Here is an 18,296-nt window from a genome sequence, read left to right as displayed (position 1 = left end):
CGGTTAAAAAACAAAACCAAGTGAGTTATGCAATTTTGTGTTTTAACGTTTTGGGAGTTTTATTAATATATTATTTAACGGAGGTTCCACCCGTGCGTATGATTCTTTTTATAATTTTTCTAAGTTGTAAGAATCATACGCATGCATAAAACCCCGTTAAAGATAAAAAATGTGTTAAGAAGCAAAAAAGTTAAAACACAAAAAATTGCATAACTCAATGATATTTTAGCCGATATTATGTTTCTTTCAATAGCTTGCCTAATTTTCTTTTGATAATAATTAAAATAGAAAATCTAAGAAACTCTGTATTTTCTACATTCACCGTTATAAAATCACTTTTTGACGTGCCCTACATTAAAGTTCAATTAATTTGATGTCTAAATACACAGCCTTAAGTGCTCATGATCTTTCTCTTTTCGAATAGATCTAGATGTCGGATGGAATAGCATTTTACACTTGCTTCATTAAGTAATATCTTTGACATTTTGTGAGCTACACCAAAAGATGTGCAGTGTTGAAAGTGAGACGATCTAATGATCTGCTCTGAAGTAAAACTAATGATAGGTTTAATAATGCGAATCCTTTCAATCTACAATAACTTGTTACTGTCATATATAAATATTTCAAAATTATACTGAAAATATTGTGGAAGAAATACCCCCACTTCGTACATATTACAAAAATCTTGCAATTATATTATTCCATAATATTATTTTATCTCATGTTTGTTAATCGAAGTCCCAATGTAAATATAAAAACTTGATATATTCTTTTATTTAGATAATTTAGTTTAAGAACTAGGTAAGCTTAATAAAACAACTGCCATAAGTACATAAATGCAGTTGATGAGATTACAGTCAGCAAATATAAACGACAAGTAAATATAAAAAGGTTGCTTGGCACGATTATAAGGTGGTTTGCCTTTTCATACAAATATACAGTATGCCATGTTCATATTCGTACACGCCCAAAAACTGTTCTTCATAATTTATCACAGTTTTCGACATAAAATGATTTTCGTAACCGCATTCTAAAACTTCAATACATTTTATGTCAAATATAAAACAAAACTTCCGATTTTTATCAAATAGAAACCAAAAATGTGTTTACCTTAGGCCGGCTTACGTTTCCTTGCATTTCCAAACGCTGACAATATTTATTTTCATATTAGACCTCGAATATTGTTGCAAAAGGATTGCTATTAGTTATTTTCGTCCAAAATTTGGGAATAAATTGTTGTAGCTAATCACGTCTACCACATTTTTCTTAAGTATTTCAAATATTCGTCCGACTTTTAATTCATTCAAATTTTTAATAAAGTTATCATTATTTTTACATATTTCTATAGAAGAGACATTCCAAAAAAAAGAAAAGAACAAAAATTGAATGTATTTTGCTTTAGAAATCCTTAAAAACGCCACACAGGCGCCATCTATACCTAAATGAAGGAATAAATTAAAAATTTGTTTGGTTATTCTTAAATCTTTCTTCGTTATCAATTGTTTCATATTTGCACATAAAATATAAAATTAACAACGATTTTATTAATTTTTTAGTGGTGTACGAATATGAACTTTGCATACTGTATGTGTGTACATACAGTCTGTCAAGTAAATCTATGCGAATAGTATATGATTTTAATAAATGCGAATGCACCTGTTCAACAAAAGGGCAGTATCTTAAAATTTTGAATTTTTCACTTTTTATGTACTCCGATACCGATATACCGATAAGTCTCTCTTAATGTCTTCAGAGTAACTACTATGTATCAACAAAAGAGAAGTATTTCTAGTTGCACCCACGTGCTTCAGGCATTTACATCACCACTTTTTCAACAAAAGAGTAGTATACCGAATTGTTCCCTCTTTATGTTATCAATCGCCGCCCATTTTTTCAGTTAAACGGGCATAAGTCGAAATATTATATATAGTTTTCTCTACTGAAAACTAGGAAATTTCGAGTTACTACCCTTTTGTTGAACGGTTGCTATATTATCATTTATTGTCACTGTTCTTTTAAAAAATATTAGAAATGTTAAATATATAATATTAGAAATATTAATAATTATTCTACCAAATAGGAATAACAATTTTTGCAATTATGTAATCGTAGTTTAATACAAAAAAAAATCAAGAAAATCCAAGAGTACAATCATTGATAAAAATTGATTTTTAATATTAAATCGCGAAAATTTCACTTAAGCCCACTGTGTAATTTTTTATATTTTTTATTAGAGATCTGTTAAAAAATACAAAAAATTCTATTTGGACTAATATTAATGAAGTTATAAGTATTTCTTTGTGCTTTTTGAAGGCGTGATAATTTAGGAACAGTAAGTAAAAAAAAATGAATAAACGAATAAAAAATTCTGAAAGTATACTGAAATGTTTTGCTGATGAGCAGCATCAACATAGAAAAAATAAAGAAAATTCACCACTTTTTGCAAAATTGTCCATGTCCGTCTGTTGTAATCATTGTAGCGTCCACAAACAAAATATTCTTCCACAACGTCCCATACGGGACAAGGGAGACTTCTCTCATATCAATGAGTGCACCCCGATTCATATTAGCTCAATGATATGGGACATACATACGGTTTATCGCCGAGTCCGAACGGCGTGTCCTACGACACCACTTGTAGAGAATTTTTACATGGCTGAAATACTCAGGAAATGTCGCCACATTTTGATGTTGCGTAGCCGGGGAATCGAACACACGACCTTCTGCGTGCAAGGCGGGTGTGCATACCATTGCAGCACGGTGGCACACAAAACTCTAGCTAAATTTAGCTTTTTCATCTGAGTATCGTTATTTCATATGCAGGTCAAGTTCGAAGATGGACCATATCGGCCCATGTTTTGGTATAGCCTACAACTGGCAAAATGTCGATGGCACTATCGATAGTATAGATTATTCTTTAAAAAATCAACATCGGTAGATGGTTTTGTCTATCGATATTATAGTATTAAAAACCCCTAACCTAAAATCTACTGAAATGTATACACGTACAAATTTTTCGGAAAAGTAAATTGTATTTTTGTATATTTTTATTAAATAATAGCAGTTGTTTTTTCTCTTTTATATTTCTGTGAAGTATTTGTGCAAAATGTCATCAAAAGCATAGACATTTCTGTCATTTTTATTTCCAACTTAATGGCGATGATCAATTAACGATAATATATAATTTGAAATGAAATATCAAAAATATCTAATATATATCGATAGTTTGCCAGTCATATAACAGTACCTCCCGATTTTCGATATTTTGAGGATTTTAGCTATATGTTTTGACCGACTACCTGTTATTTGACATTTGAGTTTCCCATTGGTCACACAACTTCTCCATTAGAAAATGTTAACATTAGTCCACGTTTTGGTACAGATATCTCCTGAATTTTGGCATTTTGAGAATTTTAGCCACATTTTTTTATCGAAATAGCGGTAATTTGACATTTGAGGTTTCCAGTGGTAACAAAACTTCTGCAACAAAAATTTCCTCATTTTACAGATTTTTTAACAAGATATTTAGGTAAGAAATTGTAGAAGTACTTTTAAACCGGGATGTATTTTGTGTTCACAAATACTTGCTGCATATACATACATTTCATGTAGCAATTACACCAAAGTTATTTGGAAAATATATGTGAGATTTATATACAACCAATCAAAAATGTCAGCAACCGGTTTTGTAGGATGACAATACTTTTTTTAAAACGACAGTTTGTTTTGTAAGTGATTTTCAGACTCTTGGACAAAACAAAAAATATATGATAAAAACCAAAAATGTTTTGCAATCGATGAATCTGAGTTTCACCCTTTCAGAAATCGCGAACTGTTAACATATTCTATATAGTATGAGTGAATTGATTTAAAATGGAGTGTTTTAGAAGGGATCCTATAATGTCGACCATTAAAATTAATTTTCGTGGAAGCTGTGTTGGCATCAATGTAGAAAAATGGGTTGAAACCAACAAGTTTTTTATGTTCCCTTTCGATTTCTGGCTTAACCTTACATTTTATAGATCAATGCCCACAGAAAGACTCAAAGAATACTCCATGGACAACATGATACTAGTGTATGATTTTTCGATATATCCACTGCATCCACCTAAAATTGATGCTGACATTTTGAAGGCAGCAATTTTTACATATATGTAATCCTTTAAGCGCGATTATAATATTTGCGAAAAACATGACATAAATTACAAAGAAACGCGAGAAATATGGGCCTTTTACCAAAAATAGAATGTGAAGGCACATCCGTAGTTCTTGACGAATCTATTTGAATTAGGCGTATATTGACGTATTTTTGATGGACGCTAATGAAACCGGATGCGCATCAAAATCGTATGCACGTATGTACGCGACTGATTTTAACTAATTCGCCAATGATAGGCTCTTTAATTTTAATATTTTTGAATGATTATAAGTCATCTTTTGTTACAGTTTGGATTTTCCGAAGAGATTAAATTTCAAGGAGGACCTTCTTGTCATTCATTTTTTACATTCATTATTGTATGGGAAATAGTAGAAGAACTGGCCAATACTTTTTTCTAATCAAACCAAAAATATATTTAGAAGAATATTCCAACAATAGGTTTTTCTCTTTTGTTTTTGCTATAATATGCAATTTATATACCCAACCTCTATAAATTTGTTTTTATATTTTTCCAGATTCTGTAGTTATTTTTAATTTATTTTTTAAGCTTTGTATGGACTCGGGCAGGATAATTTGGATTTACTTCAACATTTTTGTTTACTGCTTGTCGATTTTCCGCGAAAATAAAAATGAATTTTCTAAATGCTTAAACATCTCGAATAGATTTTCTCATAAAAACAAAGGACATTTTTAATTTTTTTTTCTTTGTATGAGAACAAAATCCGCTATAACTTTTGGGCGCATCGGCCAATTTTATGAACTCGAACGGATTTGAAACCAACATTTTTCCTCAATCTCTATATCAAAAATCGTTGATGTCTTCGCAAAAAAAATTTTAAATTTTTTCAAATGGAATTGCAAAAGAAATTTGTTTTTTTGCCATATGTATTTTGCTCTTACGAATAAAAGAAACCTATTTTTCTCTCCGAAATTATTTAACAAATTTATTTTTGAGTTTCTTTAACCACTATTAATTTCAAAAATGTTGTTTCTTTTAGCAAAATTTACTTGACAAACTGTATATATATATATGTATTTGTTAATAGTGTTTGGCCCATTTCCTTAGTCACCTTTAATGGAAGTGTATAATCAATCACAAAATCAGTTTATTTCTTTTCATTTTTTTACTAAGCAATAATAATTAAAGAAGTCACCTTAAAAATGTCTTCAACAAAAATGTCATAGATATGAAAGGAATTTTAAAGTGTTGTATCTCGTTCGTTCAGTCCGTTCGTTGTTGGTTCGCAAGCTGTGTGAGTTTCTAGGTATTGTTGGAAAGTTTTCTTATCAACATTTGTATTTTTTTATTGTTATTATTTATACAAATGTTAATACATTATTGTTTGGTTTTTTGTTGTGGTTTTGTTTTGATGCGATAACATTCTTTTACTTTTAGCATTTTCGTCTCCCTATTTACCTACCACCTTTCTATTTTTATTCGCATCTACATTCATATTAAGTTTACAGTGGGTTAATTTTGGTAACAATTTTGTGATAATTGTAACGGGGATTTCTGGAAAATATTTCAGAGCCCAATTTTGTTTCATGTCTCCAGTTGGTATTGTCTTAAGGTAAAGACATATTAGGCAAATAGTTGAACCAAATTTGTTTTCCCATATTTGCCCAAACAATTGTGCAACACCAATCGTGATGATGAAATTCGTATTAGTGTAAACCTACTATAATGATATTTCCCCTGGGTTCACTTTTCCACATTAGTCGGACACATACCGAACAAAATAAATTGTCTGATTTATTCATTTTTGCGTAAATTATTGAATAATTCCTTATAACCACTGTCCTCGTATACATTGTTGAAGACGATGTGGTTTATGAAATGTGTAAATTTGTGCTCGGTTGTTAGGTTTGTAAGTAATTTCCAAATAAACAAAAAAAAGCTAACATTAACTACTTGCCCTGATAAGAAATAGAGAGTGTGGAAAAAATGAAAAAATAAAAACATGCGAAAATCCGACGACTTCATAATAGAAACTAGAAATGGCAAAACGAAGAAATTTTTACGCAAAAAACATAATTGCCAACATCCATCCACATCTACGAATCACTAGCACTTTCAACAAACATTAAATCAAAAAGGATGGTTGTTGGGGTGTTTCCAAATGAAAAATGAAGAAGAAGACTTGAGCCGCCAGACAACCGACATGGTTCGACGATCGAACAAAGTTTTTTTGTTGATTTACTAGGCTTGGCATAAACCATCAAACCGCAAAATAAAAGAAAGAGGAAAAAAAAATGCAATGCTACAGAGAAAACTGAAACGTGCCAATATTAATTCCAACTACAGTTTCAACACCCACATAAGGCAGGCGGAAAGTCCATATTTTCTTCCGACCTTTTTGTGGCCTTTTAAATGGATCGAGTTTTCTGTTAACTATTTTCCATACACCAAAGAAAAGTTGTGAATTCACTGTTTGCTATTGGGCCGGGAAGTGTGGTTGGTGATGATGGCTTTATGTCAGTGTTAAAGTGAAATTGCCAGATGTTTGTTTTGTTTTTTTTTTTCTTTTGCCGGTGTATAAAAAAGAAACCACAAAAACAAAAGACAAAATGACTAAAATGGGTATGGTGACAAAACTTCAAAAGTTAGCAAAAAGTCGATGTAAATAAACTTTCGTTTTTTTCACTATTGTTTGTTTATATATATGAAAAATATGCATACAAGTGTCTTTGCTTGAATTAGTTAACTGCCATTTACATTTCATCTATGCCGGCATAAAATCGATCTTAGAGATTTAAAAGCGGTCAAAACGAACTTTGAAAATTCCGCTTTTTTGGAATCTATTTATTTGGCACAAAGTATAAAAGCGGTTATGTGAGTGGAGAGGTTCCTCCCATTACCCTTGAGCAAACCCATATGTAGATAATTCTTAAGCGTTTGGATTAGAAACCCCTCTGGATACCATCATACCACAATGTCAGTCTTACGAAATGCCCTTTACTTCACAAATGTTGTTTTGTAGAAGGTGTATACTTAAAGGTCATATAAAATTTCCCTGCAATTGGTGTTTTAAGACACCACGTGATTTTTTTCACTGCTCACACCCTCAGATCCTCGGGACGACGAGAGAACTTTCCGGGACATCATCAGAGCAGACGAAATCAGCAGAGTCGACGGGACTAGCAAATGAGCGTAATGAACTTCGTCGTACGAACCGAGAATTCCCAAGAATTGGAGAACATACTCTTGAAGTCAACAGGCTAGTAGCCGTATAAGAAGAGCCCACCCAGCCGAGGATGTACAGATGTCATCCGAAACGCGAAATCATCTAAAGCGTTCGGCTACACCGAATACCGATGGCAATGCTTAAGCAACTGTATGAACCAGGAGTTGAGTATTTAAGAAGTGTCCTCAACCTATCGTTAGCCACTCATATTATACTAAAAGCCTGGAAAGTTGGCGGGATGCCAGCATAGGTGAATCGTACAGGCCGATGTCCTCCTGTCGCCAGTAGCAAAACAGTTTTCCAGTTGCCCAACATCAACATGGATTACTACGACAGCATTACCCGCAATATTTACACATGTCAGTAGAAGACTGAAGCAGAGCAGGCCGTGCTAGCGAACAGTCATGGTGGCACTTGGCCTATTGAATTTCTTTGAATTGAGGATATAGAAAATACCACTCTCCAGGCGTGTTTTAAACGCTTGAATTCAAAAACAAGAAGTCCAAAACCCGTAGGGTAAAACAGGGAGTTCCCCAAAGCTGGGTTATATATCCGGAAATTTTAAACCTCTACCTTTCTTAAATTCTACACCCACCAGACGGCATAGAGATCGTAATGTATGCTGATGATCGTACGATCTTGGCGTCGGGTCTTATCGTTGATGACATATGTGATAGTTTAAATGTCTACATATTCTTCCATCTGAGGAATATGAAAATATCCGCAGCTAAAATCACTGTCACACTGTTCACCACTGAACATAGTGGTCGATGGTGCACTGATTCCGATCACTAACTAACCTAACTAAATTGACAATTAGTTTAAAACCAATATTTTTACAAAAACAGGGTATTGAAAATAACATTATCGTTGGGGTTTTTAAGTATGTCACCCTATAATTGTATTAGTTGCAACTATATACACCTTCATACAAGCAAAATGTGCCACTTCGAAATAATGGTTTTAGACCCAAAATATGTTTGGACGAAATCCGTTTCAGACAATTTGTAGTCGATTTAGCAAAGTCCGTTCGTCTGTCTGTCTGGCTGGAGTGGACGATAACTCTCGAACGGCCTTCGTAATATTTTGTCCAAACTTAGTTTAAGATGAGCCATATCGCTCAACTCCTTTAGGTACCTCCCCCACAAAAGTTCAAAAATGTTCGGACAAATTTTCCGCACGATAGCTCTTGAAGGTAGTTACCGATTTGGTCCATACTTTGCACATCGTGAAACTTCTACCAGACATAGATGTGGTTCCAATATGGACTCTACCAGTCCACTCCTTCGGGCACCCCCCACACAAAATTTCGGAAAGTTCAGTTTAAGACCTGCTCTTGAATAGCTTTGATTTTTATTTTAACAACTTGTATTCGCTGTCCCATTACGAAGGTAAAAGTGTTTTCAGGGGCAAGTCCATATTTCACAATGTGTAGTGGCTGGAGCGCACGATAACTCCCGAAGTAATCATCCGATTTGCTCCAAAATATAGCATTCGTAATATTTGGATTTCCTAATATTTTGTTCAAATTCAGGCTAAGTTCTAAAATGTTCCATATCGGTCTTCTCCTACAAAAGTTCAACATTTTTGTTTAAGTGCAGTTTAGGGTCTGTTCGAAGATCATTTGGAAATGTATAACGATGGTACTCGTTGTAGTCCTGTTTAAAGCGATATTATGTTTTTCGCGGGCAAGTCCATACTTCCTGACATTGTAGTCCAAATCCAAATCCTCCTAAATACATAATTTTTTGGGGAAAAGGATTTTGATTTTTCCGTATATGAAAGTTTCAATTCACATAGGCTGAGGGTATGTCTCTGTCGGAAAAGCAGACTAATACTTTTTACTTGATATTTTTAATGTCATAGAATATCAACAAAATAAAAAAACATACTACAAATTATTATTTTTTTTTTGGAATAATGATTTTATTAAAAATAATAACATATTTAAAATCTTTAGAAGTTATAGGGTGTATCTATCACGTTGTCGGCTCGACGACTTTGTTTACGTGTCTTGTTTACTTCAATTAAAAAATGTTTCAAATATGGTTTCGGCATACTCTTCTTTATATGTTTACTTCGCATTAATAAAAGCTTTGAATTGCAAAGCCAAAAAAAAAAATTGCCAAAGTCCAACCAGTCTTTGGGATAGATAGGCATCGTAATCGTGATGCAAGTCAAATCGGATTTGAAGCTTAACAATTCTTATGATTGTTATGAAATCATTCATTGCATCCCGATGGCCATCAAACCAACAAGCCAACCATCCATCAATTGATTGAAATGTGGAGTACGAAAGAAAAAGATGTCATCATGATTTTTGATGAGCTCAGAAATGTTTTTTTTTTTAACTTAAGCTATAAACAAATGAAAAAAAAAAAAACACAAATAATCAAACATTTGCACAACGCAAATATGATGATATGTATACCTATCACCTCTACTTAAAAAAAAAACGTTCGTGTTTCTTTTATTCGCCAGGTATCAATTTAGGAAGACAATTAGGTCATAAACTATAAAAAGGCATTTATCTACTTAGTAAAAATATATGGCAAATTTCATTTCTATTTGTTTGGAATCTGCAAAGTGTTTGTTAGTAGACCTCAAAAGCGGCTTTGTCCTACTACAATAAGACAAGATATTGTACATTGAAAAGGCAAATTTGGAATACATTGGAATTGAGGATTGGATATTATTGTCGACAATAAATATCAATATTTAATTACAACGCAATATTTCCTAAAAGTGTTCATAAATTGGCTGTTATCCAAATATTGTCGCATTTGCCCAGTAGAAAGGTCATAATTTGCAATTACTTTTTTTCTTCTCCTACTCCTCCTCGCCTTTCCGTCTAGGCTCTTCGCTTTACTTATTTACCGGTAAATGATGTCAAGTCTCTTTTGTTTATATTCGACATTAGCAAACATATGCGAAATATTTCATTCCAATGGGATATTTTTGGAATTTGTTAATTTGCCACGCCTGTCGGTCGGTCATTTCATATTTTTAACAGAATATTTTGTAAATGTGGTTGTAATATATTAAAATATATAATGTGGGTATTTGTCCATTTGCTTTTGGGTTAATATGGCATTTCGAGTTGGCATCTGCAGCAGCAAGCCAGCCATCTTGAGTCTTTAATTAGATCTCTTTTCGGTGTCAGGTTGATCTTTATCTTGTTAGAGCCATGTTCTCGAAAAATTTCCATCGTTTTCGTTTGGCGTTACTAATTGCCTACATTTTCTTGTTTATTTTGCTGCTGTGCCATTCCGTCTGCATCCACCTCCCTCGCCACCTCCTTAGCTACACACATTTGCCACTTAATTATTTGTTTAATGTTCGTAATTTTTTTGACAAGAAAATAAAACCGATTCACTGTTTGTTGTTTTTGTAGTTTATCTCATTATTTGCAATTCATGTCAACCAACCAAACAAACAAATAAACAAATAATCGTAAGAAACGAGCCAAAAATAATTGTTAAGAAAACATGTTTCAGTTTAAACCATCACAACATTGAGTGACAGACTTTAACTGAGCCGTAATAAAAATATTTGCTTGGTACTTAAAAAAATTCGACACTCTCTGTTGATCATCAGCCTGCTTCGCATCTTTATTTTTTTAAATCCATGCATATATATTTTTTAATTTGTTTACTTTAAAACGGGGTTTATCTTTTGCGTAATAAATAATTGTTTTGTTTCAAAGTTCTTGAGTTTGAAACAAGTTTATTCATTAAAAAACACCGGTTTAATACGCTGCGAATTTATTGAGATGTACGAAATGTCAAAAGTTGGCTAAAGAGGGATGATGGTGTTTTTAAATGAAGTTACTTTTCAAGTATTTTTGTACATACTTATTATTTGTTAATAATAACATATCTGAAGAGAATCTACATGTGTTAGATATAATCTGCCACTTTAAAACGTGTCTCTTCTGTGATGTTTGTGTAACAATTATTATATATGCAATAATGTGTATAGTGTGCGATTTTTATCCACATATTAGCATCTCTTATAACCTTCTGCAGGAAGATTAAAAGATCACACAATAGACTGACTGACTCATTGTCGGACACCTCTCTTAAGATTGTCTGGTTCTTTCATGTTTCAACTGCAAATTGCGTATCAGTTAATGTAATTAAATTCAGGACAATCATGAAAAAAAAATTCTGTACCAATTTTCAAATTTTTTATTTCAGTATTTATTTCCATATTTATGTCCGTATTAGCTCGGAAGGGATACCAAAACTAGACATGGCTTGGAACATGACTGTTTTTAGTACCAACATGTCATTCGATAATATCTATAGCAAAAATATCAATCGGTACTAGCTTTTATGGCCGGTTTCACTAAGACGATTCGAATACAAATTCGTTCGAACTACTACCAATTTTCTGTTTTTTGAAAAATTTTAAATTCATTTTTGTTTTCAATCAAACAAAAATTTTCTACAACAACAGGATTTTGGTAGTAATTCGAACCAAATTAAATTCGAATCGTCTTAGAGAAACAGGCCATTTATATAAAGTATCGTAACTTCTCCGTATGCAATCTCTGAACAAATTTTCGATTCTGATGGCGAATTCGTTCCGAATTCTGTACGTAAGTTGTATGGACTTGGTCGCCAAATTAGGAAAGTTTTTCTAGGGAAATTCTAGGATGTTTTGCACCGTGCTATCGATACTTGCCCAATAGGAATTTAAGCGACTGCAATATCCTGAGCGTAGTTGAGTCAAAACTACTCTGGTTTGTCGTGGCAGCTGACGCTGCTCAGCTGCGATAGATGGTGGATGTACTCCGACGACTTTTTTCACACTATATTTGCTTATGGCCTTAGCAACTGCGTCTGTGTGAATGTCATTTAAGAGTGTTTGATATGCCTGTTGATCTAAGGGGTTCTCTCCTGTATCGTTGAACCTCTGCCTCTAGATCGATATTCTCCTTGATTTGCCTGAATGTGTCGGGTCTATCCACCAGATGGTGATTGGGATGGCTCTCACGGTAACATCCAAGCAAGTTCTGCAATATCATTGAGTTGATGTACTGGAAGAATCTTTGCCTCCTCATGTAGATGGTCCACTGAAGACTTGAGGAGGCATGCTGTTGCTGTTCTCAGGGTGACATTCTGACAAGCTTGAATCTTATTCCAATGCGTATCACATAAATTCGGGACCAAACTGGCGCCGCATAGCTTACCACAGACCGACCTATAGCATTATATGTGGTCAACAAGGTTTCTTCATCTGCACCCAAAGTGCTGCCGGCTAGGGACTTGAGGACCTTGTTCCTACTTTTCAGTTTGTCGCAGATAGCTGTGGCGTGCGCGCACGACTTGAAAGTAGTGTCGAATGTGACCCCTAAAATTTTGGGGCAGTTTGTGGTCGGAATTCTGCTCCCGTGGTGAACAGAGTGGCTGTAGATTTTGTGGCGGAAATCTGCATATTCCTAGAGTGGAAAAATGTGATAAGACCGGTTAAATAGGTGTTCAGTCGCTCAAAGAAGTCATCAGGGAAGGTACCTAACGCCAGGATTGTGCAATCATCCACATACGTTACGATCTAGATGCTGTCTGGAGGGAGCGGAATACAGGAGCGGTAGAGGTTAAACAGTTCCGGAGATATCAACCCACCTTGTGGAAATCACTGTTTCACTCTACGGGATTTGGACTTCTTGTTCCTGAATTCCACGTACGACTGGCGTCCACACATATAATTGACTATCAATGCTCAATGTCTTTAAACAGTCCTTTGCTAATGAAGATAATTATGGGGAGATGGTATGATCCAAGTTAAATGACCGGTTGCCAGGTAACGTCATTTGTCAGACCAGGTAACACGATGGTCATGTCTGGCGAACTGTGACACTCTCTTCTAATTCTGGACGTCCTCATTGACCGTGCAAAACGTAGAGCTATCAATCTGCTCAGCCAGCGCTGTACCCCTTTGGTCGTTTCCGAGGGCCGACTGCCACATCTCATGATGTACATTAAAGTACCCCAGGACCAGACATTTATGACCTTTCAAAAGCTGGATAATGTCAGGCTCGTAATCTGAGATACAGCTAGATATTTACCAGCGGGATGTATACGTTCAGCAACTCTATCTCGTCAGTTCCGCACCTGACTGCTACCCTCATACATTGAATGTACGGGCCATTAGAGACAGGCTCAAACGAGATAGGTCTGTAGTGAAAAGACTGGTGCAATAGGAAATATCCCACCTCCGCCCCCGCCGCTACCTTGATATTCTTTCGACTTATAAAGTCCACTATTTCCTCGATCTTACCTCGGAGTCTATTGCAATTAAACTGTAAAAAGGATGCATTTTCTGGGATTGGGACAGCAACGGCTGGTGTTAAATGCTGCGTGAGTGGTTGCTGTCGAGGGAACTGCGTTGGAGTTTCGTAATCTGACGACGAGGGAATTTCGTAATCTAATGACGACTCACTAGGGACAGTGTTTATGCAGCATGCAGCAACATAGTCCCGTCGTAGTCCCTCACGTGGACAAGTTCAGAGCAACCCCTTAGATGCACCCACTCCTGACGTCTATTGCATCTCACGGAAGGCTGGATATAAGTGAAGGTGCGGATGTGATAAACCAAGCATAAATATATTGGTCCTGGGGTTTCCTCCGTCTCAACACAGAAAAACGAAACAAATACAAACATATGTACCCAGAGGAGGCAGCCGCTGACCGGAACATTGATGTTGTGTGGTTCCGGGTCAATCCGGTACGAGAGAACCCGCTGCCGTGGGATTAAGTCCTTAGGTTGAAAATGTTAATGGCATGGTCCGGTAAGCGGATGCATATGAGACTTATGTTAAAGAATTTAGGTTGAACCGAATTTTCGATAATTTTAGAACTTCAATGCGAATTCAATTGATATGAGAGATCCAAGATAACTGCTGGGAGTTACAATGTTAAATAAAATTAGGACCAGAGTTTGGAGTTTGTCATCCCTTAATCACTATGAAACACCAAGTTATTTGGCAATTATAGACGTTCTATCTTTTATGACGGACTAGAATTGTGAAAGCATAAATAAATAAAAGTAATACATTATTAAAAAAAGGATAATTGAATATTTTTTACGGACACGTTTTGGTATTTTGTATTCGAGTTTTTTTCTGGAAGTAAGATGTCATCCCACCTTATTTGGAAATTGAATCTCAATTGCGTTCTGGGAAAATGATGGCGTGATGTACAACTAATAAGGAAACACCTACAAAACTTGCAATAATTTCACAATTCTATTTAGAATGCCGAGAAATGCCCACGCATTTCACTCAAGTTAGAAATGAGACACCAGCTTTCATGGCTTCCGAATTTGGCTATGAGAACCTGCTTTTTTGTGTCATTACGGCGGTTGTGGTGACTTGTGTCGTAATTATTGACAATAAATATATTTTGAATTAAGATTATCCGATGTTAGCTAGCAAATTGGAGGTGATAATCATTGCTCTGTTGCTGCTATCCATAACAGAACGTAAGAACGAACACCTAATTGTTTTTTTTTTGTTTCCATGCAGAGCGAGAAGGTAAACAAATTTGCATATCAAAAAGCGTAATTAAGTTGTTATTTACCAATAGACTGATAAATAACTGTTCGTGTCCAAAACAACGATGTTGTTATGGTTGTTTTTGTTGTTTTCTACCCGATCAATTAATATAACATTTATTTCAATAATTTATTATTATTATTATTATTTTTTGTTGGTATTTTCGTATATATTTTGCATTTAATAAACCACAATGGCTATTGCCTTAGCCAGAGCCATGCTTTCGGTACCGAGTAGTAGAGTTGATGTTTGGGCGGTAAGTAAATTTCGTGAATGTGGCTTAAAATAAATTGCAACAGTTAAGCGAAGTTCTAACAACGATATATTGGCCATAATCAGCTTAAAATGTTAATTGTTGTTTAAATGTCAAAGGAAACTCAATCTTTTGGTTTTGTTTTATCTTGCTAACATTGTTGCTGTTACAAGCTACAAAATTATTGGCTATAATGTAGCGGTTTATCGCTTTTTGGAACTGTGTTACAGCATAGAATGAATGAATGATTTTTTCTAGTTTTAGGGATTAATACTAACTGAAGTGCTTATTTAAAAGAGATATTTTTTAATTATAAATTTAATTACGGCATCTTGCCTATGGCTCCCTAATAATCCGGCCCAAACCTCCAAAAAATTGACAACTTCAATCCACTTAATTTTTGAAATATGTATTTATTTTTTTTAAATTTTGTATTTATTTTATTTGATATTATTTAATTTTTGTAATTTTATTTTTGTTTAATTGTTTAATTTTTATTAATTCTGTTTAAATCTGCATGATTGTTTTGTTTATTTTATTTCTTTTCGTTTATGCACATTTGCTTATTGTTTGCATTTTTTGCGTTCTTTTGTGTTCTTTTGCAGATACAAGCAGCATGAGTCGTGAAAGCGATGACAATTTGAGTTCAATCAATTCGCAATATACAGGTAATTGTATTTTTTTATTTTGATTTTGATTTATTTATTTTTTAAATTAATGTCCAATTGTTATTTTTGGGGTTTTCGGTTTTATGCTTTAATGGGATTTTAATTTAAATCGGTGAATGGCTGTCTTTGCGCATTTTTAACTTTTTTTCTATCATTGCCACCAAATTCGTACGTAACCACTTCTCTCCAAAATGACCTACATCATCATAAATCATTGTTTGTGTCTTCATTTAATAACATTTGATGACATTATATATTTTTTTATTTAATTTTTTTTTTTTTTTTTTGGTGTGTGTTTTAAAAGATTTTCGTGTTGAGGTCTTAATTTTTATTTTCGCAGACAATGAAACTAATTTCATAAGTGTTTAGGTTTGTTTTGTTTCTAATGATTGCTACGCACAACTTTTTGTCGGTTGAATTGGCTTCGCAATTGAAATGAAGAGTGCCTTTTTCCTATTGTATTCCTATGTGGGTGGCCCACTTTTACTTCAATCTTAACTTGAGTGAAGTATTTCAACAAGTGGTGCTTAGGGGTTAAAGAGCTTACAACATAAAATTTGGTAATATTAACTTTGATAAATTTCATGAGTAAATTTATTTTTGATTTGGAAGAGGGTTCAGATTACGGTCACGTTATTAAATTTTTACCTTCCTTCGGAACTCATAATTCTCTACACAATTTGTTGAGACATTCTAGAAACTTAAAGGAATCTTTAGAATTTTAGAATGCCATTAGTAGAATTCGTTTACTCAATACTTAGCAGGTCCTATATATAGCAAAACGAATCCTACAAAACTTTGTGAAAATCGGGTCGGATATTGATATAGCTACACTTAAAGAAAAATACATTTTTCATTGATTTTGAACCAACGTAAGAATTCATAGTATTGATGAAGAAGTTTCATTGAGATTCATAAAATACATTATTGTAATGACGCTGTTTTTATAGTACTAATGTGGCAGTTTGACATAAATAATAGAATTGTAACTTGTAACTACTATATTGAATTAATTAAGTATCATTGTATTAATGAGGAAGTTTTATTGGAATAATGAAGAAACTCATTGTTGTTATTTAATGAAACTTTTTCATTTATTCAATGAAACTCTACATTGGCTCAAAATCAAAGAAACATTTTTCTTTTAGTGTATATAGGGCCCAAAATACCCAAAATCGGCCAAATATGCATATTGAAGCTATATTAAAATTCGATCCGATTTTCACAAAAATTTGTAGGATTTGTTTTTTTAGCCACAACAATAATTGCGACCTTTAGAGAATTTTGGTTAAAATGCACATTTGACTCCAGATTACTGTGGAAACAAAGATCGTTCGAGTGGCACGGGCTAACGTTAACAGATCGCCATAAAATTTCATATATAAGGTTTTTGGATCAAATTGACAAATTAGGAGTTTCAAAAAAATTTTTGGTAGCCCTTCGGGTCTTAGTTTTGAATACCTTCCATCATGTTGTTGTTAATGTTGTATGTTTGTGTGTTCGTTCTTCTGCTCAATCTGGCTCTGGGTCTATCCCTAGTTCCAGGAACGTGGTTGCTTAGATGGGATGTAATCACAGATCCACTGGAGTTACATTCAGAGAAAAAATGACACCATAAGTGGTTAAACTGACCACGTCCGTTGTCGATAGTGTATCAACACCGTTTGTGGTTGAATTTAGCACGCCGCTGTCAATTTGACAACGAGATGGTGTCAACGGTTTCAAGAATTGGCAAAGTACCGAGGTCAAAGTGAGCAAGTTTGTGGTCGAGATATTAAAAATTGAGCATGCATTTGCTCATGTTGACACCATTAGTGGTCAGATTCAAAAAATGACAAAAGCCGTTGACACCATACGGTGTTGATTTTAAATCGAATTTTTCCCCTCTGTGTAGATGAGTAGGTTTGGATGGGCAGTTGAAAAGATGCAGTGTGTTGTGCGGGCCCATGCCGCATGCTGGGGAGATGTTTTCCATGCTACTATCGATCTTTGCCCTATAAGAATTTAGGCGACTGCAATATCCCGATCGTAATTGAGCCAAAACTATGCAGGTTTGTCGTGTCAGCTGACACTCCTCAGCTAGATGGGGAATGTATGTATTCAGAGGACCTTATTCACACTATAGTTGCTTATGGGCTTAGCAATTACGTCCGTGTGGATTCTATTCATACCTGTTTGATATGCTTGTTGATCTAGGGGTTCTCTCCTGTATCGTTAGACCTCCCTCCATAGAATGTGAAAATCCTTCTTAATGTACCACGCAAGTACGGCAACGAAACCATCTCATTGTATTGCTGTACTGAAAGAATCTTTGCCTCCTAATGTAGATGGTCCACTGAAGAATTGTGGAGGCAACCTGTTGCTGTTCTTAGGACGGCATTCTGATAGGTTTGGAGCTTTCCCCATTGTGTATCATATTAACTCGCGACTGGCGCCGCATAGCTTACCACAGACCGATCTATAGCGTTAT

General features: G+C 34.4%; 1 protein-coding gene across 50 annotated transcripts in view; it reads left to right on the top strand.

Moving 5' to 3' along the window:
* CLIP-190 (Cytoplasmic linker protein 190) overlaps positions 1-18,296 on the top strand; it is a 181,236-nt gene that overhangs the window by 71,526 nt on the left and 91,414 nt on the right. For 42 of the 50 annotated variants that reach the window (XM_073968951.1, XM_073968947.1, XM_073968949.1 and 39 more), the window contains one exon: positions 15,764-15,826. The exons of the other annotated variants lie outside the window; for them this stretch is intronic. In XM_073968951.1, coding sequence (XP_073825052.1) covers positions 15,764-15,826 — 63 coding nt within the window. The remainder of the gene's footprint in view (positions 1-15,763; positions 15,827-18,296) is intronic. 50 annotated transcript variants of the gene reach the window in all.

The sequence above is a fragment of the Musca autumnalis genome, unplaced genomic scaffold (assembly GCF_047663935.1).
Source record: "Musca autumnalis isolate F117 unplaced genomic scaffold, ASM4766393v1 scaffold_2, whole genome shotgun sequence".
Classification (NCBI taxonomy): domain Eukaryota; kingdom Metazoa; phylum Arthropoda; class Insecta; order Diptera; family Muscidae; genus Musca; species Musca autumnalis.
Note: the sequence above shows the minus strand (reverse complement) of the source record. Positions and strands in the feature narration are given on the sequence as shown.